The sequence below is a fragment of the Strongylocentrotus purpuratus genome, unplaced genomic scaffold (genome assembly GCF_000002235.5).
Source record: "Strongylocentrotus purpuratus isolate Spur 01 unplaced genomic scaffold, Spur_5.0 spur5_scaffold_3, whole genome shotgun sequence".
In the NCBI taxonomy this organism is placed as follows: domain Eukaryota; kingdom Metazoa; phylum Echinodermata; class Echinoidea; order Camarodonta; family Strongylocentrotidae; genus Strongylocentrotus; species Strongylocentrotus purpuratus.
Window position 1 is genome coordinate 889,806 of NW_022145609.1, and position 26,085 is coordinate 915,890.

The window sequence follows — 26,085 nt, forward strand, 5'->3', positions numbered from 1 at the left end:
GCTATCTTTCCGAAGCAAAGCTGAGGAAAGATAGCGTATACATTCTGATCGACGAGGAAGTGATAGTTTGCCATCGCCTGAAACCAAAAGGTGATTATATTTTGCTTTATATTCCACATCTAAAACAATTTAACTACAAAAAGAAAAGGACGTGTATGCATCTACATGAAAGACACCAGGCCCGAATTCACACCAAAAGAGTTAAAAGTTTAACCCAACCCCTTGAGGGTACGGTGCGCGCATGTGTTTGCTTTAATTGCGCTCATTGGTAATGCGCGCTTAATTACGCCTGTTTTAGTGCGCTTTTGGATAACCTTCAGTGAAAGTGTGTTGCCCTGTGTAGATAGTACCTCTATCTTCAGTGAAAGTGTGTTGCACTGTGTAGAAACACAGTGTAATGAACTTTTTGCTTCTCCCATAAATAATGGGCGAACTATCTTTTATCACGTGATTTACTTTTGACCAATCGTAGAGCAAGATTCTTGTGGAATATAATGCCTTATATCATGTAAGATAGATTTTTCTGTAAGTTCTCCGCTTCATTCAGATTTCTCTGGACAGGCTTTATACTTGTGTTTACTTCAAGGAATTTGAGGTAGGCCTACTTGTATTTGAGAAACACAGATTTGGTTTGTTCACATTTTTCCGTAGTAATCTGAGATATTGATGAAACGTATTGCATGTTCTTACAGTGAAAGATATATATATGGAATATTATTCTATTAATAGATACACACAGTATAGAGCATCAATCAGGGTGACTTTACCAAGACTAATTGCCAAGATTAGGAAAGCCAATACTTTAATTCCATTCAAGATGTCTTTGAAATGATCCATTAGACATGATGCATGCCTTTCCTGTGGCATTTTGATGGAAATCATTTTAGTGGAGCTCATCTAATTCATCATAGGGGATTAGTGTACAATTGGTGCACCCTATAATAGCACAGAATAGCAAGCCTGTGCCTAATTAGTCGTACAAAGCAAGTCTGGGATTTCCAGCAAATGTCTTCCAAGAAAATATGGATCAGAAATCAATTAGTTGTGTAGAAATGTAAAGGATTATAATTTCCTTTTGAGTAAGCTTTAAGTGAATACATGAAGTATTTGTATTGTCAGTTTTGTTTTAATATCATTTATAATGACAACAAATGACAGATGGATGTGATTTATTCAATTTTATTGACAGAATTATGTTCAAAATGAAAATAAATATTTCTGTATTTATAATACAAAGCAGCCCATATCTTATTAACACATTAGATTAGCTTTGGTTTTATATATATACAAGGTGCCTTCAATAAAAGGATTTACATAGTAGTGTGTGAGTTACTCGAGAAACGGGAGTGAGAAAAGCAGAATAAAGTAACTACCTTTAACCTATGTCATTGCGGTTCATACAAGACTTTTGTCAGAATTCATAAAGGTGGTTTAGCCATATATTACCAAATTACTATGGGTGGCCAAAAGAAAGAGAGAAAAAATATAACAAATGAGATCGTTTATGAAAAATAAATGCAAAAAAAAATGTGTTTATTTTTGTTGCCTGAATTATGATCATTTCTTTTTGCGGTTATTTTGGAAATCCAAAATAAATTTGTGGTTCAGACCAAGGTTTATATTCAAACTATTTTTGTGAATTTGCAAATTATGGCACATATCAATTTCAGTCTCTTCTAGAAGTTTAAGATACACTATCAAAATCAATTTACAAAACTCAAGGCAGTCTTACATGTACAGCATAACGGTGACATTTTGACCATAGAAAGTATAAATGACACACGGTCTATCCAAACTTTTCTCCAAAGTAATACTGGCTGCAAGATGATGAAACAGGTACTGCATCTCGTGCGATTCAGAGTTGAAAATGGCACATCTTACAATAAGTTTCTATACACATATATTTACCAAAGTCATGTTCATATTCCTACTTCAAACACCACAGACAAAATATGACCTGGCACAAACCTTTTTCCTATCTCACCAATGAATGTTTTGAAATACACTCTGCACTATTCAAACACACATGTTAGTGTTGTGAATGAGATGTTCAGTGTCATATAATCCAAGTTTCAACACTAATTTAATGTTTTAAGAATAGTATAATTTTACTAAAGGTGTTTCAAAACATCAACCTGTTTACCTATATCCACGTGAATACAGATACAAGACATAGGATATGCAATGTATCAGTGCTCCATGTTTGGAATGAACAGGTGGAATTGGAGTGAATCTTTACTCATACACTGATCATTTGAAATCCTCTTACAATTAACCCACAGAAAATGATCCGCTAACATTCAGACTGTCCCTATTTTAAAAGTTTCATCTTCACTATTCAAATGAGTCTCTTCATCTTCTCTCTGTCATCATCTCCTTGCTTCCCTCTGGTTGAATTTCAGCTGTACGGTTGGACCTCCGTTGACAGTGGGGGCGCTATGACTATCCACATTGTTCCTCTGTGTGTAGTACTTGCTCATCTCTGAGCTAGCTCGTCTTTCACCTTTACCGCTCTCTCCTTTGCTTCCTTTAGCTGACTTCTCTCTTCTCTGAAATCATACAAAAATGATTTATTGAAATGATTATGTCACTTTTTTACTTGAAGGCAGTGTATACCATTTGTTCTTCATCAAAGACCCAAAATACAAAGCTCAGCAATTCAGTTTAGGATTGATTGATTGATCATATAATCAACTGTACGTGTCGTAACTCTGTGTTAAAGGATATGAGTTAGCACCCTTTCGGCTCCAAACTGACGATATGATCTACCGGTATTGCAAATTAACAATCAATCACCAACTCATCTTTATGTCACAAAGCCCTGTTTATACACATCAAAATTATTTTGAGTAATTGATCTCCTTTAACACATTGAGTCTGACATTTTATACCAGCAGGCTTTAATACAGGACAAACCCAGCTCCAGTAGGCAATGGGTTAAGATATAACATTAGTGTCTGTGAAATTTTGCTGATGACAGGAGCAAAACTATTTCTGTGAGATATCGTTTATGCAATGATTTACTCATGCTCCTTGCATTTTACATGTTCATTTGTGCATTACCAGCTCAATTTGTTCATGCTGGTATATTCATAACCCAACAACAATTTGCAAACTTTGTTACAATAAAACCCTTATGAAAATGGCAGCTGATACAATGAATGGGAAATGTAGCTTAGTTTTCATACCCTGAATTGGTTGAGTGTTGATATATTAGCTGCTGGTTTAGGTGTGATCAAAGACGAGAGTTTGTAGTAATCTAGAAACGTCTTGACCAGGTTCCTTCCTAGCTTCATGTCTGAATCATATCGTCAAGGAAACAATGCACATTAATAGAAAACAATGTGAACAACATAATGTGAAAACCTTAATGTCAGAAACACAGCTGTAATTAACAGCATCGCCAACAGCAATGTTATTCTGATCATCTTTCCCAACTTTTTTCTATTGTGAAGAAATCTCTTCAAATGAGGGGAACCCCCAAAAAGAGCGAATAAAAATAATTAGAACAACAACTGCCACGATAACAATTTGCTCAAATTCAATCACATTCAATCACATTCAATTCAGCAGCTCACATCAATTATTGTCATTTGTTATCGACAACATCTTTGTTGGGTAATAATATGATTGCAGGGTCCTCAGGGAGAACAATATAAATACTAATAAGGCTACCCTGGGTTAACAACACACATTGTTGTTGGTGGTGGTGGTGTTGTTGTTATCATTCTTAATAAAGATGTTAAACAAACGCTCATAGAAAAAATAAATAAACTGAAACTTGCAGTATAGTGTATCTAAACAATTCAGTATTTTCCATAGGGGAAAATGTTGCACACAGTGTTTGGTGTCTCAGTTTTTTTGCTATATGCCACACGTTGAAATAGTTATATGTCATGGCGATATCTATATACATATAAATTTGTAATTGAATTACATACCATATCAATAGATAACACACAGTAAAGGCTGCCTTTCCAAATACAAATATATGATCTATCCAAGTCCAATCTACTTTCTTTTTTCTACATTTTCCATTTCTCTACTGTCTCCCACTAAACACAAAAAGAGTAGAAACACTTATATATGCTGCTTATATATATTGCTATTATTACTGGCTTGGTTGTATCATAATAGGATATTGATTGCATTTGTATTTACATAGCATGTAATTATGAGTGATAATTCATTGTGAAATTGACCAAGGGATTAAAACTGTATTCCATCTCTGAAATGGATTACAGTAATTACAGATGAATAATTAATTTTCATTTAAAATTGACTAGACACATGGGTATTGTATATCTTATCTTTTCTCTTTATTTCAACCTATCTTTCCAACTTTCTTTCTCCCCCTATCATTATCCATCTATCTGTTTGCTATCTCTCCATCTCTCTCTCTCTCTCTCTCTCTCTCTCTCTTTTCTCTCTCTCTCTTTCTCACAATCCTGATCCGTATCTCTTTCAAACTACCGGTACCTGTTTCCTTATCTCTCTGTTACTATCTTTCTCTCATTCATTGTCTCCCTCTCTATTTCTTTCTCTCTCTCTATCTCTCTTTCTCCCTCTCTATTTCTTTCTCTCTCTCTCTCTCTCTCTCTATCTATCTCTCTCTTGCCCTCTCTATTTCTTTGTCTCTCTCATACACTGAGATACACACAAACCACACATGCTCAAAAAATGCAAGAATAACTGACAAGTATCAATTACCTAATTGGACTTGCAAAAAACAATAGAGCTTGCTCAATATTGCATGTCCAGTTGTATGGAGCTACTTTATGAGTAATTTCATTGGGTAAATGATTCCTGAGTAATTGTTGTGTCTCATCATCATCATCATCTCTCGCTGTGGGTCGTCATCAAGGACACACTGCTATCTGTTAATACTTCTACCTATATAATAATGGCAGCATGACTGACGAGACAGCTAGCTCATTGGGAAAACTCTTTGTTTACATTATGTCTGGGTGAACGCACTTTTCACACCAGCCATGTATCTGTTTGTTTTGTTTTGCACAGATGGAGATGATATATACTGTAAAGTACAAGCATCATTGGTAGCCTGGGGGTTAATTCTCCTAAAAGACAAATTTTATAAAGAAAAAGATTATCTATTTTTCTTTCTGGAACTGGCAAGCAACACTGTTGTAATGGAGAAACAATTTGATTTTACATCTTCACAAATTTGATTTATTTTTACACATTTTTTCTATATATCTGTAAAGCGCTTAGGCACATCGTCGGATGGATGTATTGAGCGCTATATAAACACGGAATATTATTATTATTATTATTATTATCTCATAAATGATCAGTTGAGAGCCACAAAGGTTAACCCCCTTCTGCATGGAGCTCTCAACTTACAAATAACAGTGTAAATTAATCTGAACTGATCCCCATTTTTCCAATCCTATTGTTAACTAAATTCTCTTATGTATAATGCTCCGGTTGATATTAATCATGAATTAAGTTATGATTCATCCAAATCGTAACTTGATTTACTTAATCTATCATAAACTACATCCACATATCCACACTTTCGACAGCATTTGCAATGATATTAATGTACATAAGTTAAGTTGGAACCGACTTGAATCAATTGAAACTATTTAAAAGATAAAGCCCAGATCATAAAACAAAGTGAGAGACATAGTAAAAGGATACAACCATCTTCATCATATGGGACTACAGTAGATGATGAGTTGGGTGTGTAGCAGAAGAAGGAGACTTCTAGAGTGTAGCACAGAGAATTCTCATCCAGGATTCCACCAAGGAAACGACGTCCGGTTCCTGCCTTCACGGAATCACGGTTGAATGATGTATTCATCTGAGAAAAAAAAGGATTTTTAATGAAACAAGAAAGTGATTTAACAATTTTTAATGTTAGGTATTCATAAAAGTGTGAATAAAGTCACGTCTATCTCAATAAAATATGCATGGATGCTGTTCTCAATCTCATCAAAGGTCTAAAAGAATTTAAAAAATGATAGAATCATACAAAACATCAATATGAATTGAGGAAGTTATATTGGATCAAATATGAAATGAGGAAGTTATATTGGATCAAGAAAAACAAGTTAATAATTAGGAAAATGTAAACAAAGAATGAAAGAAACAGGGATGAAATATAGAGAGGGAAAGTCTAACAGACTTGCAAAGTAGATCAACGTTCTGGAGCTTTGGGAAGAAGATAACATGCTATACTGTAATGTAGACTGAAAAAGTGTACTTAAATAGCCGAGTATACAGGGTGAGGTGAAACGATTCGAGATTGATATGATATATTTAAATATTACAGGACCTGGAAAACATAAAGAAAGTTTCAAATATTGATTTTAAAAAAGGTAGAGGAAGAAACTCCATTACTCCATTAATGTCAAAGGGAACATAAAGGAGTTTCATCAAATCAATAGAGCATTCTAAGATGGTGAAAAGAAAAGACACAGGGGGAGGGGTGGATGGCAGGGTGAGAAAGGGAGGGAGGGAGGGAGGGAGAGAGAGAGAGAGAGAGAGGGAGAGAGAGAGAGAGAGAGAGGGAGGGAGAGAGAGAGAGAGAGAGAGAGAGAGAGAGAGAGAGAAAGAGAGAGATTGAGAAGAGGAGATAGGGTAGGGAAGTGAAGATCAGAGTGGAAGGGAGAGATAGGGGTAGGGAAGGTAGGAGAAGTAGGAAAGAGGAAAGATAGAAGAGAGGAAGAAGTAGAGAAAGAGAGAGATAGAGATACAGAGGGAAAGATACAGGAGAGAGAGAGAGAGAGAGAGAGAGAGAGAGAGAGATATTGAGGGTAGAGATCATAGAAGCAATGCCAGAATAAGGCAAGTAAAGGAGTGTTCCTCTGACCATGCATAGACAAGATGGACACAGAATCAGAACCTACGGCAGGTGAGACAAAACATCAACAGTTCCGACACACGCAAAATCAATGTTTGCCGGCAACCTGATAGCCCAGCCCACACTAAAATTGGGGCGCGTGAGGCCGGGAGGTGAATCCAAATTGGCATCACCTTACCGGCAATTAGCCCGCTACGCCTCCCAAAATACGACCAGGGAAGATGCGCTACCCTAGGCCAGGTTACTAGACATGAGTTTATGGTGGAAAGGAATTGAAGGAGTGTATCCCTACCAAAATAGGTATCATCCATCCATAGCGGTATCTATGATGCCTCGGTTTGATCTCATTTGGGTCCGTTAACCCTGTTAACCTAGAGCCATACCAGGGAGGAGGGGGGGGGGGGGGGCAGAGAGGGCACATATAGACAAATATGTTGAGTGAGGGTGTATGTTTCACACCCCAGGGCTGGTAGAAGGGGTGCGTAGTATGATGAAGTAAGAGGGCTTGGATGCAAGTAGAGTGGGAGGCATAGTACTTTGACTAGGTCTCAATCGATGACCAACCATATTTGGTTTGAGATTCATGTTTCAATGAAAGTGAGGAATAATAGCAAGATATCAGCCTTTGGCATGAAAGATCCAGCTCTATACGTAATGCAGAAACGATATTGGACAATTTGAGACACAATGCTACTGCACTCTCCTCCTCTACCACATTAAATGCCATGAGATATTCAGCGAGATTTAACACACTCGCTCATTCCCTCTTTCAAAGCTTTAATCTGGTTTTTATTTCATTTCATTTCATTCTACTGATCAGAGAAATCTGGTTCAAAGGCTTAAAGAAATCCATTAATTAGTTTTGTTTAATTATTCTAGAGTTAATCATAGTTCAATCCGAGATCCATCTCAGATTAAGCTACATGTAAGAAAATCTCTCATATAATCTTAACATGCCCTCATTTGGATACCTAACATGCATTTTGAATGGAAGCCTTGATATGACACCACTGCATAAATTTGTTTTAACAATCAAGAAATACATGTAATTACATGAATGCATTTACTTCACATGACCTGTACACTAACTATTTAAATACAAAATACAAGAATGTATGACTGTAACATTCATTACAAGGCAAACAATTATTTGAATTCATAATTAAGAGCTTTCAGTATAATGATAATGATAATGATAATGATAATGATAATAGCCTAATAGTCCACTCCAAATTTTATTAAACCGAAACGGAAATTCTTTTTGCCCAATTGATCGTGAGCCCGGCAGCCACTGAGCAGCGCCAGATCGACGTTGCTCTATCCTTTATTGTTGAACGCCAAACAAGGTAGCAACAACTCCCATCTTTTAACGTCTTTTGGTATGACGCGGCCGGGGTTCGAACCCACGACCTCCCGGTTGTGAGGCGGACGCTCTACTGACTGAGCCAACACTCCGGTACGAGCATGAGGTAGCAATTTGGAAAAAATCTGTAAGAACTGGTAAAATGTTGCACAGTACTTGGAAGTAGTTCCAGTATAAACTGGTTTAAAACATCGCTAATAATCGCTATCGATACATTTTCAAATGGAATTTGTTTTTAAAGAGTTTACGGTGGATTACAAAAACTGTAATAAGATCACAGTCAGAATCATTCAGCCCTTTCTCCCTCTCTTTCATCTGAAACAAATGGATAGATGTGAACCAATTTCAAGGCCTCTGCGTACTATTCTATCTTGCTGGAAATCACCCACACAACATGAAGCACTACAAAAGCAACAGGATTTCAGAAAGTCACCTCAAGAAAAGAAGAGATGAAAAGAGAAAGTTTGTTGAGAAAGAATGAGTCATGAAAGTAATGTGACGTTAATGAGTTTACTTCCATGCAACAGGGGGGTCTGGTGATTAATCCATGCGAGCCATCTCACCACTACGTTTTAATCAACAACATACGCACCAACTTTTCTTCTAAGACAAACAAAAAGGAGAAGGAGAAAAAAATGTGAGAATCTAGATGAGATGGAGAGGTAGATTCTAGCATCGACACTCACTTTAGGAAATTTACACCTCAGCGAACAAACCACCTTCTACTTGAATCTTATGAGTCATCATAAGGAAAGGTAAACTTTTCATGAATTATGCAATAAGATGGAAAAGCTTTGAAATGAGTGAGCACCATAGCTATCTGTCATCATCGTCATCTGAAGGGGGTACTTTGAAGGTAAGATCTTCACCTACCATCAATGCTATGTAATACTTGGAATGCATCAAGGATTGCTAGACTCGCATGAGGTGTACATTTATGCTCGAATAGACACGACCTTAAACTTTTGGCTATGACTGTAAGAGGGACGGGAGCTATGACTGTGAGGGGGACGGGAGCTAACGCAACCAGACGTACAAATCACATCCAATGAGTCAAACTGATCTCAGCCGTGACGTCGATCAGTATGCCTCTCATGCATATTCATAAGGATCGACCGGTGGCGGCGGCCGGTGTGCCAGGCCGAGGATAGCCCTCAGGATGCATAGTGAAGGAAGCACTGAATCCTAATTAGCCATTGCTAAATGTGGCCCACGCAAGACCCCTCCATAACCTTGGACCCATCTCTTCATCCATACTCAAATCAAACTTCTATATCTCCATAAAGACCCTTTTTCTACTTTCTTCAATTTTTTTTCTCTACAATGGTTTTTAATTCTTGGTGTTGAAGTCTATATGTCTCATGACATCACTTTTCTCTCTTTCGTAGTCACTAGATTCACATAAGTATATTCTTTAAAGTAAACTGAATATTCTTCATTTCTTTTCCTCTTTACCTGTCTGTTAAATACCTTCTATTCATGTGAGATGCTTTCTCCTGCATCAGACTGGCTCAAAGTATGTACTATTCAATCAAACTCTAAAATCAAACTTTTTCTTCATCACAATGTTTTTTGTTGTTACCTTGTTTTTTTCTTCCCTCTCTCTCTCTATATTTTCTTTTCCAGAATAGTACAAGCCCCTTCTTTCTCCCCCTCTCCTCGCTGTGTCTCCTCTCTCTAACTCTCTAACTCTCTAACTCTCTCTCTCTCTATCTCTTTCTCTCTCTCTCTCTCTCTCTCTCTCTCTCTCTCTCTCTCTCTCTCCTCCCTCCCTCCCTCCCCCTCCCTCTCCCCTTGCTGTCTCCTCTCTCTTTCTCTCTCCCTCTCTCTCTCTCTCTCCCTCCATCCCTCCCCCTCCCCTCGCTATCTCCTCTCTCTCTCTCTCTCTCTCTCCCTCTCTCTCCCTCCATCCCTCTCCCTCCTTCTCTCCCTCTCCCTACCCCCAATGATTCTATTCTCCCAATCTCCAATCTCTGTTGATTGTATCCACCTGACTGGTTCTTGTTCTATTCCTGTAATCTGATTTGTTTCTCTTAATCAACTCATGCCTTCATCATGCTCCCCACCGCCCCGCCGCCCAGCCAGCGCTGAGCGTACAAATGTCAAGGTCATATACTCACAAACTCTACAGGTGATTATTCCTTCACTACATCTTGAAATAAAACTTTCAAATCTCTTATTCTTATCTCAAAGCTTAAGCATCCTTCTTCAACCCTTCCTGAGCTTAGAAAGTACATCATACTATAACACCACAGATTATCTTTGTAAGAATAGAAAATATATCAGAGGCATGCATGGCCACAATGGCAAAGGACTTTCAAAGAAACTTGATTCTTAGAGTGTTGCAAGGTTAGAAAAACCTTTCATAAAAATTTGCCTTAAAAATCTTGTTATAAGACTTTGAAATGTTTATAATAAAATAATTGTTTCAGGTATGCAAATCTGTACTCACCTCACCGAACATACAACATGATTGAAACAATATCTGTTTTCAACAAGGTGTGTGGTTTTGTGTCATTTTGAAGCACACACAATTATGATGGAAAACTTCCATGAACATTTGAATATGCTCCCTTCACCTCCCCCTCTTCCCCCTTCCTCCTCTTCCCTCCCTAACTACAGACTAAAAAGAAAGAAAAAATGCCTCAAATGCAAAAAAATATTATTGGTTTAGCATCATTATATCATCATTATGAATTATAAGACAGGACGCATTTTTTAAATCTGCTTTGTGCTTAAAAACATTCAAAACTGTGTGTGTTAATGGTGAAATAATGAGAAAAATTGAGAAAAACCCATAGGAAATGTACATAAAAGGAAAACATAATCATCTCCATCGAGTAAAGGGACCATTGCAAATGACTAAAATTTCAAATCAAGCATACATTTGTATAGAGCTTACCATTGAAAAGTCGTCAGCGTTGGAGCACATTAGTTTAGGAAAGACGGCCTGTTTCTCGTATCTTACTGGATCATCATATACATTGCCATACATAAAACCATTCATCAACGTAGAGTGAGCATGGATGTCAACGTAGAAATCAACCACTATATTCTGTATTAAAAGATAAAAACAGAGTACAAACGTCAGTACTATATATCCATTAAAAGAAAACATTTAATTGATCTTTGGATTAAGAATAGCATTGACTGCTATCTTTCTAGGCAATATACATGTACATTAGATGCATTATCATAACACCTTTTCAGAATTAAAACTTGTCTTGATTTTTCACTTTAATCTGATGACTGTTGAATTCTCGAATTCATATAGGCTTAATACAGGAACTATCTGGCTCCCATAGGCAATGTGTTCAGATTGTTAGTGACGCTATTATGACTTCATCATAAGTCATCATTTGGGTTGACTAGAAGTCTAAGAGAAGATTTTAAAATTATTAATTCTCCCAGAAGCCACGATATCAATGTACCAGAAAGCATACAAATAGCCGGAAGCATGAATGTTTATGCTGATAAATGGGTGACATTCATGCAAGATTTTTTGCAGATTATATTGGATAGCTTTGTACTGGAATGTCCATGTAGAGAGCTGAAATGGAAAAGGCTATTAAACCTAAACAATTTTTCAGTAAGCAAGTGATAAGAATGCAAGATTTTTGGAAGTTTAATATTTGATGGTTCTGTAAAGAATGTATATTTAGATGGCTAAACCATAACAAGCTAGTTAACATACCGGGTTAGCACTCATATCAACTAGTAGTTGTTAACATACCGGGTTAGCATTCATATTAACTAGGAGTTGTTAACATACCGGGTTAGCATTCATATCAACTAGGAGTTGTTAACATACTGGGTTAGCATTCATATCAACTAGGAGTTGTTAACATACCGGGTTAGCATTCATATCAACTAGGAGTTGTTAACATACCGGGTTAGCATTCATATCAACTAGGAGTTGTTAACATACCGGATTAGCATTCATATCAACTAGGAGTTGTTAACATACCGGGTTAGCATTCATATCAACTAGGAGTTGTTAACATACCGGGTTAGCATTCATATCAACTAGGAGTTGTTTGGTAGCATGTAGAGTAGGATGAGCCCATGGAGATGGCTCATTCCAATGTCTGTTCAGATCAAAGCCCATCAATGAACATCTACAAAATAAACACAGAAATAACAAATCTAGCAATTTTTATGCAATAAAAATATTACAGTAAAAAAGCCTAAGCTAAGCTCAATCCAAAACAAACAAAAACAAAACATACAATTAAACTTATTGTAAGTGTAAAAGTGGCTTCTTACAAAGCCTTTTTTCAATGACAAATGACAAAAATCATTTACAAATCTGCTGATAACCAATCAGAAGCAAGGATTTCAGTAGCTTATAACAAAAGCTGTCATTTGTCATTGATGACAAGTTTTGTGAAACACCCCCCAGGTCCGTCAGGCATGATGCTCATGGTGCTATACATACAAATAAATGCAAATGCAATTTTTGTGACAAAAATTTATCTATACAACATTTACATATTGAACCTAAAGCATTAAACTAAGAGCATATAATTATAGATGTACCGTACATGTGTAGTCTGCAGGCACAGACTATCATTTGACACTTTATCACAATTCCCAAAACATAGAGCAGAGCCTAGCTCTGTCAGTCTCTGTCTGGAGCAGCTTAAGTACAGAGCCTATGCATTTAACCATCAGCCTCATCTCAAAGTGCAGACACTGTTATGCACAGCGACTACCAAGGGTATGTGGCATATTACATCATTAATAAAGAGAATGTATAGAATCAGACTACAGAGGTACAAGATGAACTAAATTAATAATTTTAATGGCATTTAATTAGTCTAAAGGGGAAGGAATGTTGAAAATGCAACATCAAAAGCGTTTAATATTCAAGATGATTTCTGCACTTCTTAGAAGTTCATCACAATTTATGCCTTATGTAGTCATCCCAAGTGCTTCATAAAAGTAATTGATTGTACTGGCTGAATGTGTCTGTACTTTTCAAACATTCTTTTTCTTACTTCCAGTCTATCTAATACCAAACCAATTGATGAGTTTTTGTTGGCATCCAACCATGTTTTAAGTACACAGATCACATTCGGTTCTCTACATACATCACAGGGTGTGGGGATAGACTTACACACCTCAACAAACTCATCTCATGAATATTTCAACAAGTTTGTCTAGTCTATAGAATACTGTAAAAAGTACAACTCCTCTCATGACTAATGTTACATGAATGAGAAGAAAAAGATGTCTGCAAGAACTACAAATGGAAAGAGTTTTCACATTGTAAGAAACTGGTCTGGAAGAGGAGTGGGATTGTGTACCATTCTCATACAATAATGATGATGATGATGATGATGATGATGATGATGATGATGATGATAATAATAATAATAATAATTTGTTCTTATATAGCGCTTCTCAGGACCGCAGGCCCTCTCAAAGTGCTTTACAGAAAGAAGAAAAAAACTCACATGAGTAGACACTTCTGTTTCATTACAAGTTTCATTAAAATTGTTTTTCATCAAATCAATTTGCTATAGTACATTCAGCTAAAGAAGTTTTAAAAACATCATGCAAATTTACATTTAACAAAAGCAACGAATACAGACAGCTTTTCAACCTGCACTCATCAGACTAAATTGCAAGAACAAAAGCCAAAATCAGACAGTATAAACAGAACCTAAACGAACAAAGCATGAACAACATAATGGGCTGTGACTCGCTGCCAGAAAGTAGACGTTATGCCAGCCAAGTAATGATAAGGGGTTATAGCAATGCTAGCCAGAATAACAGGCGAGTCAGCACAAACTCTTTCTGTCGGCTTAGAAGAGGGTCAGTGAGCTGAAAGTTACATTTACATTTATAGTTCTTGCTGCTATCTTCTTCTTCGCATTCACGTAATTTGACTTTATATATATCAGAGGGGGAGGGGGAGGGGGAGTGGGAGGGGGGAGGGGGGAGTGGGAGGGGGAGGGGGAATGGGGGGGGGGGGGGGGGGGGGGGGGGAGAGGGAGAGGGAGGGGTCATACTAACCTGTAGTTCCCTAGGTAGACACCATCTGGATTGAGCATAGGAACCACTTTGAACACAATGTGATCACGCAATACCTTGGCTACAGGGTGCTGGCTTAACAAGAAATCTAGCAAACCTGAAAGAAAAATCACAATTATGAGGTAAATATATGGCATGATGACCACTCTACTGATATTTCTCAGACCAACTTTGAAACAATACTTGTAGTACATTCCACAATAACAGATATTCCATTCAATTTAATTCCTTCACTTTTCATTTTAAAACAAAGTGAACGCAATAAGTATATATGTAACATAATGACAGCATGGCAAAATACTTGAGGGCAGGATCCCCCTGTCTTTCAAAAATCTGACTGCTTTCATAATTTAGTTTTTGTCTTTGAAGTTATTTAAAAGCTATAACAGATAGTAAAACAATAAACAGAAAGAACCCATACAATATTTACAGGTTTGTTTATGTGTGTTTGAGATTTGTCATGTAGAGCAGTGAAAGTATTAAATCTTTCATTTCTCATTGTCTTATGATTGATAGCTTAACTCCATACTTGATGACTAAGTCTAATTGCTCAGACTTCCAATCACATCCGGTATCATAAAACAATCACACCAGCACAATATTCACACGTCATGTACTTTTTTTTATTATGAACTTCATAAAAAGTTCCTAAAGTCATCTAGCTATTAAAATGACTATTGAAGGTCTTATGAGGTGACTCATCATATTTTTGTATCCTATAATATAAATAGATAGTAGCTAATTAGAACAGATGATATGAGTCAGAGAATTGATACATTGGAATAGCCCATCACCAGTGAAACGTTACACTAATGTTACTCCTAAAGCAGAAGGTCAAATGGCAATTAGATTTATGGATGAAACGCTCAACTTCCCTTGTTTCATGTGGTCTTTCTAATTGATTTCTAACCCATGCCAATCACAATATGACCCCTCTATATCTACATCATTTCCTCTCACATCTACTATCCTCATCATTATGTATCCTCATCTCTTTCTCACTTACATGCACACATATATCCATCCTTGCCTCATAAAGATAATCTATTAAATAAAACTATCAACCAAGCACATATTTCTAGTGGTGAAAGTTAATGAGAAATTAATACAATTCTTTATATTTCACAGATTGTGTTTCATATGCATGTACAAATTTGCAAAAGAGGAAGATATAGAGATTTGTTAATAGATTTGACGTATGAAGAGGAAATGAAAACAGAAATAGAATGTTGAATCAATTAATACCAATGTCAACAATCTCTTTCATTGTTCCCTTTTCTCTTTCTCTCTCGATCCCCTCATCTCCCTCTATCTTCCTTCCATTACTCCCCATTGTCTCACCTCATATACCGGTATCTCCCCACTTGTTGGTTCATGCATCTTTCTTTTTTCTCTCTCTCTCTTTCTCTCTCTCTCTCTCTCTCTCTCTGTCTCTCCATCTCTCTCTCTCTCTCTCTCTCCTCTCTCTCTCTCTCTCTCTCTCTCTCTCCCTCCCTCTCTCTCCCTCTCCTCTCTCTCTCTGTCTCTCTATCTATCTATCTCTCACCCCCTCTCTGTATCATATATTGTCTTTGTCCCTTTTGTCTATTGACACAGTGAATGATTTTCTTTATTAAACTTCTTTCCCTTTCTCTTTTTTTTCTAACAATGTACTATTTGCCTTATTATGATTGACATGTGTAAAGCCCTAGCATGCGCTGGAAAGATGAAGAGTTTCCCGCCTATGAGCATTCTCTCCACCACAGACAGCAATGAATAATTGATTAGAAGACAATACAAGTATTAATCCTCTCACACTCTCTAGTCATATCAGCTATGTTTGCCAGATCAAGGCCATTTATACTCATCAAGAATTAACAGAAAGTGACTGCAATATTTTCCACAAAGCTTCCATCCTGTTTTTTAACTGCATGCAAGCTTTGTGTTCACCCATAATAGTCTGATAACTAACTAATTTAACCTTCACATAGAGTCGGGATACATTCACAATGTTAATACATTCAAAAGGATAATACTAGAATTTCTTTATTTATTTTTGTGTTTTGATGTTATCTGAGCACATTATTCCTCTACAAACAACCCTAACCATGCCCTAACATAGACTTTCCCACAAGTGCATGATACAAGGGAGGGGGGAGGGGGGTCTTTGTTTTATTATGATATGTGGGCACATAAAGTCTATCAAATATTGTTACTATGCACAGATTCTCAAAATGAAAGAAGTTACTTTTATGATTATATGATACATTTTCAAATCAATTGACCTCTTGAAAATCAAAACTACATCATTATTCATCTTACATGAAACTTTCCAATGTATGTATCACTACTTAAAAGCAAATTACAAGTGCAGCCAATGCTTTTTAAGCATACTTTTCAAGTATATAACATTTAAAAAAAGCTATTTAATGAATACCTTGACAGACGTATGAAGCTGGTGTTTCTCCTGGATGTACTCTAGCTGTGATAACCACTACTCTCTGCTTTACATCAGGGTCTAGATTCTCTGTAATGATAAAACACAAAGAGAGGAAACAATACTTGTTAAAGGTCTGTGTTCGCTGAAATACCAGAACTTGTTCATCTGCTGAGAGTCTGATTGGGTAAAATATTACCTCTTTGGAAACTGATACAATAAATGATCAGTAAATGCCTAACCATCTAACAGCAGACAATGTGGAGTAGAAGAATACAAGTTAATGTGTTTCTTGATATACAAGAGAAGGATATGAAAAGAAAGTCAGATTAAGTGATAATGATCAGATAATTCATGAGAGGATATCTAATCAAAGGTTGATTTTTTTTTATTTTTTAAAATTTATTTTCCACTCAAATATCCACAAATTAAAATGACATATATAAACCATACAGTATTACAATATATAATAGAACAAATGAATTATACAAGTAACCAAATACTGATAAGTGTGTACGTAGTAAAATAAGTTTACAGAGTTTACAAAGTTTACATTTAGGTTTGAGAATAAGACAAACTATTTTATATTGCTTGATTTAAATGAGGGGAGGAAATTTGAGTGTCTATTCTCCAAATTAAAGAAAATGTAAAAGCAGTTCACTGATATGAAGACTGAAGAATGATTTGGAAAAAAACTGTAGCCAACTTTATATTCATATTCGTCTACCAATAAAAGAAAACGTTAGCAATAATCTTATGAAACTGGGGTAATAATTTCCAAAGTCCTTTAAAAGTGCACAGAGACGTTACAACATAATGTGATATACGCTATATAAGAACAGAATATTATTAGGTCATGGAGGAGAAAACATTAGGAAAATATGTGGGAGGGCCTGTACATGAATCATCAGATCAATAGAATAGAAATCATTAAAACTAATCTTGCTACTTCAACCTCAATAAATCTCTCTAGTGTCCAAAGAATAAGATGAACTTGAGTCAGCTTGTGTGTGTGTTTTACTTTTTACAAATGTATTCTGTCCATTGTTTATATTCCCAATTCAAACTCTTATATGACCCAGTATATGCTTGGTGTACATGGTAAGAAGTGCTTTGGCTCAAGTCTGTCTCCTCTTCTCATCCAGACATAATGTTTCTTATTCTTCAATGCACAATCACCGTTTCTATTACCAGTGATGGGCAGACATATATGACAAGAGATTCGGTCCGGTTAGGTATACAACCAGCTAATAAGATATGTTTTGGCACCCCAAACAAGAGATAAAATCTACCCTACTGATAATAATAATTTGTTTGAAGTTCTCTCTTGAGAAAGCACTGCTATTCCATAAGTGTTGAACCAAGGTCGAAGGAGAGAAGGGTTTCAACCCGATCGAGGGTGTTCATCACTTCCTATGGTCCCATGTATAGGTAAAGGTGATGGTATACAGGAAGAGGTGCTAATGAGAAAGAAGACCAGGCAAGCGAGATGATTGAATAAGCAGCCTGAACTTGGAACTACCTGCAACTTATTTGGAGGAGTAGCCAAGTGGAAAATACGAAGCAGCTTCCCAAATTGTTGGGCTCACGCGTCAGTGGAGTGCACTTTCTTCTTGGGTGATGAGCCGTGAAGAATAGTTTGATATATCTCTCTCTCTCTCCTACCCCAACCAAGCTAGGATGAGAGTGCTGGATGGGATTGCTCGACAGAGTGAAAGGAGGAGGAGGAGGGAGAGAGATGGATGCGAGGAAGATGTGAAAAAAGAATGAGGAAGGAAAGGAAAAACAGAAAATGGAGGATGGAGAATGCATGATAAGTAGAACAGAGAGGAAGAGGAGAGGAAGAGGAGAAAGAAGAGGAGAAAGAACAGAGAAGATAAAGCATGAAAATAGTAAAATTAAAAGAAAAATGTGAAGAACAGAGAAGTCAAATGAAGATGGATGAGTTGAAAGGATATAAAGAAAGTATCTGATGATGTTTAGAAAAGTACAGAAAGAATAGATGAATGTGTAGAGACAGAAAAGATATTTTGGGAGCTTGGTTGAAGAATATAAAACAGACGAGGAGAACCAGATATTGAAAAAGATACAAAAGTTTATAAAGATATAAAAGAAGGAAGAAGCACCCATGTTTAAAAAACAGTGACAGAATAATGCAATGGACCATAATTAGTGGCATGACATGAACCTTTTTGTTTTTGTTAAAGAATATGCTTTTGAAGATTTAAGTGAGAAAGAAAATTATGTGAAGAATAAGACTAAATTATCTTTGCAGTGTAGTGATAATACAGGAAATGATAGTGATTTATCATGAAACATGATGAAGATAATAGGCATATTTCACTTCTTTCATGCAAGGTACTGCTTTAGACACTAAAATCCTGTTGTTCACACTGGAAGTTGTAAATTTCCTTTAATATAAACACCATTCAACATGACAATAAATAGCAGATAGGGTCAAAAACAGTAGCAGCACACAATAAGCTAGGGTCCCTATTAAGCATACTGTTCTATGTGCTATCATGAGATACCAAAATAGGAAGTGCATTACATTATGTTGTTTCATTTTAGCATGAAAGGTTTGTTTTCATAGACATTTTAGCCAGTGGTGTGTGAACAGGGTTTATGAAGTGCAATGAGGATGCAAGCAGAGTGTAGAGGTATGGAGAAGAATAAGATCATGTGCAAGACACCATCATGAAGAGAAGCCTGCCTGTATGGCTTTATATCAATCTTAACACCAGGTATACCCAAGGGTAACATTAGGCTGAAAAACAACACACTCCATGTCTCTCTAGCACATACCAGCATTCAACCTAGCTAGAGAGAGCTAGCTAGTCCAACGGGTCATGCACCAATTCAACTTGAAGGAGATGAATTATCAAACTTGTAACGGTAGTCATGCGTGGCATGCCTGTCTACATTACATGGCAGGGCAGTAGAGCTCCCTCTAGGGACCAAGCCCGGGACCTTCCGCATCGCATCCTCAAGTAGTGAGCAAACTTGGTGAGGAGTTAGAAGCCTCGTAGGTCACAATACAAGACTTATTTTATGTCCCTTTATGGTTTGACTTTATGTTTATTACATGAGAGACAAAAACAGCGAGCTTCTGAAGGTGTGTTTAGCATTCTACTGTGGAGCCTACAGGGAGACTCACCTGTGCAGAGAGTACTCTCAGAGGAACCAACGGGTCATCAAGTTAACTTTCACATCCCTGACACACGAGGGGGTTGGGGAAGAGTCTTAGAGTCATGGAGGTGTCAAGAGGAACCTGGAAACACATTCTGTTTCATGAACTGGGACAGGGTTGATCATCTCAGCAATGACGTGACAAAGATTTATCAGACTAGGACATTATCAGAAAATTTTCCTTATTTTGCTTTGCTTGTCTGTATAGTATAATTTAGAGTATGAAGACAGTGCAATAAATTTATAGTTTCCAACACATGCACAACACACAACCACTGATGTGCCCTCTATGGTTATGAGGGATTATCTACAGTAGATATGAACATGGCATACATCACATACAGTTCTTTTCATAAAACTTTCAGGAAATTATTTCTGAAATTTAAGGACAACTAACCCTGGATTATATCACTCCATGTACAACAACCTTTAGATAGCTGCTCTATATAGGACAACCAAACACCCTAACCCCCCCCCCCCACCCCTCCCCCTCCCCTCTCACCCAAAACCAAAAGCTATCATATCATTTACATCGTAACGCAATGCAAGTGCAGTACCGGTAATCCTTTTTAAACAATTTAATTTTTATGTAACAAGCATTTTAGGTAGTACAGGGTTTGTCTCTCACTGAAGCAATTCAAGGAAAATGACAATTATAAATATAGCTACGTATTTTAACACACAGGAGCGAAGATTATGATGAAAAAATCATGTATCAAAGATCAATTTTCCTTTGATGTACCAGGTATGTAAAGAACTTGATGCATGTATGTAATATTCAACATTAAGCTATAATGGTCCTCAAAGAGATTAATTGTTTATAGTTATAGATTGTTGTAAAAATACCCTTGCATACTTTATAATGTTATGATCAGTCTATATTGAATAAAACTGGGTGTTGATTTGTCAATAACATTTATTTGAATTCTATTTGTATTGCATTTAAATGACTGTAAAGTGATAGATACTAGCACAATAATAACTAACAGAATAACTTCAACGGAAACCCTAACAAGTGTCATCATTCATACAACCTTGTTTCCAATAACCTTTTGGAGAAAATCATCAACATGTTTTCCCAAATTTGAATAGTGATTGAAAGTTTGTAGGTCATAAGTTCAACCTCAACTTTCATGATTGCCACGGACATCAGCTGATAATAAACTGACCAATCTTTTCTATAAATATCAAATTCAAATCCAAATTAATCTTGACGTTGCATAAACATTCAAACTAGAGGTGTCCAATGCTTTTAACTGCTGCATCACATCGCTACAATTCCTCTAAATATGAAAGATTCCGGCATGTACATTTAAAAAATCTTGACAATAAATCGCCGGTTGATTTCTATGGGAGACTACTTGACGTTACAAAAGGCTTTTTTTTTCCAGCTAAATTAGTCTGGAGTAGTAATCTGACTTGATCCTCTGCCCTTTTCACCCTTTGGTAATGTAAGCAGGTTGATGGACTGTCTGGCTGGCTCGCTACACTTCTCAAATGGTCTCACATTTGGAGAGAAAAAAATGTCCACAAAATCCCTGTTCAAACAAGCTGCATTAAACAATCTCCACAAGATTGTCACAGCAAAATTAAACCATTAACATGTAAATGAATGGCAAGTTGGGGTGAAATAAATTGGAACTATGCAAACTTTGTGATCTTTGTATATATACAGATTTTTGATGTGCACTACTCTACATTTTATTTTATTTCAACATGGCTTTGTTTGTTTGTTTTGTTTATAAAGTGTTTCCTGTTTCAAGTTGAACACAGCTGTATTCATATGAATGTTTTTAAAATATTGAAGCTCTCTCAACCAAATATCTAAAGTTTGTTAATGTGACTTGATGTGTACTTGCTCTCTCTCTCTCTCTCTCTCTCTCTCTCTCTCTCTCTCTCTCTCTCTCTCTCTCTCTTTCTCTCTCCCCCTCTCTCTCTCTCTCTCCCTCTTCTCATGAAAGGTTAGCAAATCAATGTTATTGTTCATGAGACTCGATTTGTATATATCCCCCTCCACTTTGACTTTGCATCCCCCTCTTTACACTTGCCTTCCCCCATCCTATTCCATCCCCCATGCACCTCTCTTAGTAAACTGACTACTGATATTCATCAAACATGATTCTCTCGTACCCCTGCTCTCCCTCTGCTTGCATGCCCCTCCTACACCTGTCTCCATCTCCCTTCTCCATCCCACCTTCCTCCTCTCTCTCACCCCCTCCTCCCTCCCGCCTTCATATTCTCTCTCTCTCTCTCTCTCTCTCTCTCTCTCTCTTTTCATCTCTTTTTCTTCTGAAAGGTTAAGTGATCAATGCTATTCATCAGACATGATTCTCATACCTGAACAAACAAACTAAAGACAGCATGAGATGCTCCTCATTTTTAAAGGAAAAAGAGAGACCTTGAATTTCCCTCATTCCCCCGAGAGTATGAGCGCATTCAAGCTTAGCAGCCTAGATAATTTCAAGGTCATATCATGCCTCATTCTCTCTTTAATGATTTCCTTCCTACACTTCTTCATAATGGCCAAAGTTTTCACATGATTTAAAAGTTTTCAGTACAAACTGCTAAATCTATGACATAGTTCTGATTCAAAAGCATCAAATCTAAGCAAATCATTTCATTTCTATATAAAGTAGAAGGGAAAAAAGTGGGAAAATAATTGATGAAGGGAAGAAATCTCTTTCCTATTTCCCTTAAACGTTAATAAACTTAATTAGAGCTAACTTCTATTTCTTTCATTAAGAAGAGAGTTTTTTTATACAAGTTTCGTATTAGCTTTCTGTAGTTTGACCAGGCTATATAGCGTATTCAACATTTAGAAGAGAAACAATGAGTGGGAGCAAGAAGAAGTAAACATCTTTGAATCAACAGATATCATGGCTGCTTAGAAATACAGAGATGGACCAGGGAGGACGTTGTTTAGGTGTTGAGGAAAGAGAGAGAGAGAAAGTGAAGAAGAGAAATAGCAGAGACAGAGCAAAAAAGTAAACTTTTGAATTGTCTTTCATACTGCTTCATCGCACCTAAAAAGAGAAACAAATAAATCAAGATCTGTATATGAAGGTCACTTGTCTATATTAAGGTAAAGAAATCGTCCAAGGTCACACACTTTACATTTCTTTTAGCAAGCTTTTCTTTCCCTTAATGATAATCCCTTCATCTAAAGCATACCTGGAGTTTCTTGGATGTCTTGCCCTCTCTCCCTCTCCCTCTCCCCTCTCTCTCTCTCTCTCTCTCTCTCTCTCTCTCTCTCTCTCTCTCTCTCCCTCTCAATCTGGATCCCTCTCCAGCTATCTTACGCCGGGCTGCCTCTCTCTGAAGCTCTCATGGTCTGTCTTCCCATCATTTCCCCAGTACATGGTTTTGATTTTCAGCTTGGCTGATCCCCAGACCCAGGCTGGTCAGAAAGAATCATTTCTACCTGACTAACCCCAGCGCATGAATCATTAACAGACTTCCTACAACCACCCCCTCCTCCTTTCCTCTTCTTCCGACCTTCGTCATTTTAACTCGTTTTCACTCTTTCCTCCAACAAACTTCATCAATCTTGACATTCATGGAGACATTCATACAACCCAATGCGTTATACCGGGAGGAAAGACCCAAGGATTACAGTGATTCAGTTCAGTTAGCTCTTCCCCTTTCCAGGCACCTAGGCGACGCCAATTATCAATAATAATCATAATAATGAAGAATTCAAACAATATTGAAAACCATCATTTGCAAAGTTTACATGAAAGCCATCTTTCATGTATTATACCCTATTTAACATGTATTTTATATCACTAATGAAACTACCGGTAGGCGTATTTTATTTCTGAAATTCATGATATTCTTAATAATATAACAAAATTACTACTTTCCATCAAAATAATCCCCCCCCCCCCCCTCCTTACTCAGAAGATCTTTGTAATTACTGGAAACTCTCAATTTCATACAAATTAAGGGGAGGACAGATAGAGAGAGAGAGGGGGGGGGGGGAGGGCGAGAGAAATGTGGGGGAGGAGTTCAATACAAGACTGGCAAAGGATAGAAACATGTATAGAGAGTACATTGGTATCAGAAGGGTTAACAAGACACAGAGAGTCAGGTATATACCTGCCTGCCTGCCTGCCATCCCAGACACAACGTAGAAGACAAGACGCTGCTATTTTCAGACAAGTTTTGTGGTCAATAGCGAAGCCAAGCATGCCTCAATATGATTAGACAAGGCTGGCTAACTCCTACAACCGCTTCATGTCTTCAAGTCTATGAGGGAGTATGCAAAACCTATTCAACATTGAAAATAAGGAATAAAATAAATGATTTATTCAAGGGGTAGAATTATTTACCTTTATTTGAAACTTAGTTTTTATCTTCACAGTCAGTGGGAAAATTCACCTGTTTTGGTAAGCTTCACCTTCATATTTACAAAAGTAGACCAATGTAGAAGAAGTAGTTCATTCTCTTACCTTTCAATCACACATTGTAAGCTTAAACCATGTAGCTATGTGTTTATTTCATCAGACAAGGAGAAGAAGGAAGAGGAAGAGATTTCCTGTTTAACCAGGGCAGAGGCATCAGCATAAATGCTGTTCTTCCTAAGGGCCCGGCAATAATTATTAACTCAGTGAAGGCATCTGGGTAGAGAGTGGCATATATGGATTAATGTCTTGCTTAAGGATCTCAGATTGGGAGTCAAGTCAATAAAGCACTATATACCAAGACATCTCCATAAATAAATTTCTAATATCTTAAGATTTATATATCTTACATCCTCAGCACACATCCTTAGAGTCCGGAGAATACAAGTCTAGAAGTAGATTGAGGCCCTCCGTCAAAATCCCTTTCAAGCTGAAACTTATCTATGGTTATTCATAGATCCACGTGAAATACGCTTTATCTGTCTCATTTCTACCTGACTAATTCTTGAAAGCCAATACATTACAAGGTGACTCACTCCACTTTAACTCCAATTCTTTATAAATATAGGCATTACAAATACAAGAGATCTCTGCAATTAATTTATCAACACTTTGATTTACTTTTAGGCTCTATTCTCTAAGTTCTTAGTCTTACTGCTACTCCTATACCATCTATGCCACGTCTCTCTCGTCTCTGTCTCCCTCACAAATGAACGCAAACATACACACTCTCTCTCACTCTCTCCTCCTCTCTCTCTCTCCCACTTTCTTCTTCTCTCTCTCTCTCTCTCTCTCTCTCTCTCTCTCTCTCTCTTTAAACTCCTCCCCTTTTTCTCTATTCTCTATTCTTTCTCTTTCTCTACTATGTTTGTTGCTTTCTGTTTTCTGGGTTTTCATTTTTTTTTCTCTCTCTCTCCTGTTATCTCTCTTCCTGTCCCTCTCTGTATCTCTCTCTCTATCATTTTCTTTCAATATCTATCTCTCTCTCTCTCTCTCTCTCTCTCTCCTTTTCTCTCTTTCTCTCTTCCACTACCATCCTGTCACCATGTATCATACCTACCTGTACACACTCTGATTGATACACTACCTTAATAGGTAACGTGACAGCTATCCATCATTACTTACCTGTGGGGCCTTGTTTAACAACTAAACTTTCTTTTACTTTGACTATAAGCTCCAGCCTAATTAATTCCCACCCATGTTGACAATATCGCTTTGAAACCGCATCAGTTAATCCAACCCAAATAGATGAGGGTTCTCCTTTAACCCGAATGCAATGACATTCATTTGTATGGATGCATTGAACGGCATGGGGAAGAAGAAGCGAGAGGGAAGCGACCCGGGTGCAAATGACAGACACGATCAGATAGAATAATAGCTTTAGTGTGGGGGACGGAATGAAGGATAGAATGAACTTTTGATGTGACTCCCAATGATGAATGGGTATTATTACAAGGTACTATGTATAGTGGGTCTCACTGTTTATTCAATATTCAAGAACAAAGCTAAATCTTCTTCTTTAAAACACCACACGCAGGGTTCATCTTCTGGTGAATGTATTCATAAAGAAAGGGATTTGTACTTTCATCTACAATGCCATTATTCAATGTTGAAAGCAAGAAGGACATTAGTTCTGTGCTAGAGGATATAAGTTCATTGCTTACTCCCCTTTTGGCCCAGAAAAGATTATCCCTTCCTATAGTACATTTTATGACCTTCACTGATTGGCATTTTGCACTTTCTGAAGTAAAATATATTGCTTTAAAGCCTATCTGCACTAGTTTGGCCGGGAGGGATTAGACTTCCCTGCATGGTCACTGACAGGTGGTTATCTCATCCAATCAGC

At 37.1% G+C, this 26,085-nt stretch overlaps 1 protein-coding gene across 1 annotated transcript in view; it reads right to left on the reverse strand.

The window, feature by feature from the left end:
* Positions 1 to 2,130: 2,130 nt before the first annotated feature.
* The window catches only part of LOC594384 (cytosolic carboxypeptidase 6), a 58,904-nt gene continuing 34,949 nt past the window's right edge, over positions 2,131 to 26,085 (reverse strand). Inside the window, exons 7-13 of the mRNA XM_030996104.1 lie at positions 16,648 to 16,737; positions 14,214 to 14,328; positions 12,199 to 12,310; positions 11,095 to 11,247; positions 5,665 to 5,827; positions 3,189 to 3,298; positions 2,131 to 2,549 (exon numbers count right to left, since the gene is read on the reverse strand). Coding sequence (XP_030851964.1) covers positions 2,370 to 2,549; positions 3,189 to 3,298; positions 5,665 to 5,827; positions 11,095 to 11,247; positions 12,199 to 12,310; positions 14,214 to 14,328; positions 16,648 to 16,737 — 923 coding nt within the window. The 3' untranslated portion in view covers positions 2,131 to 2,369. The remainder of the gene's footprint in view (positions 2,550 to 3,188; positions 3,299 to 5,664; positions 5,828 to 11,094; positions 11,248 to 12,198; positions 12,311 to 14,213; positions 14,329 to 16,647; positions 16,738 to 26,085) is intronic.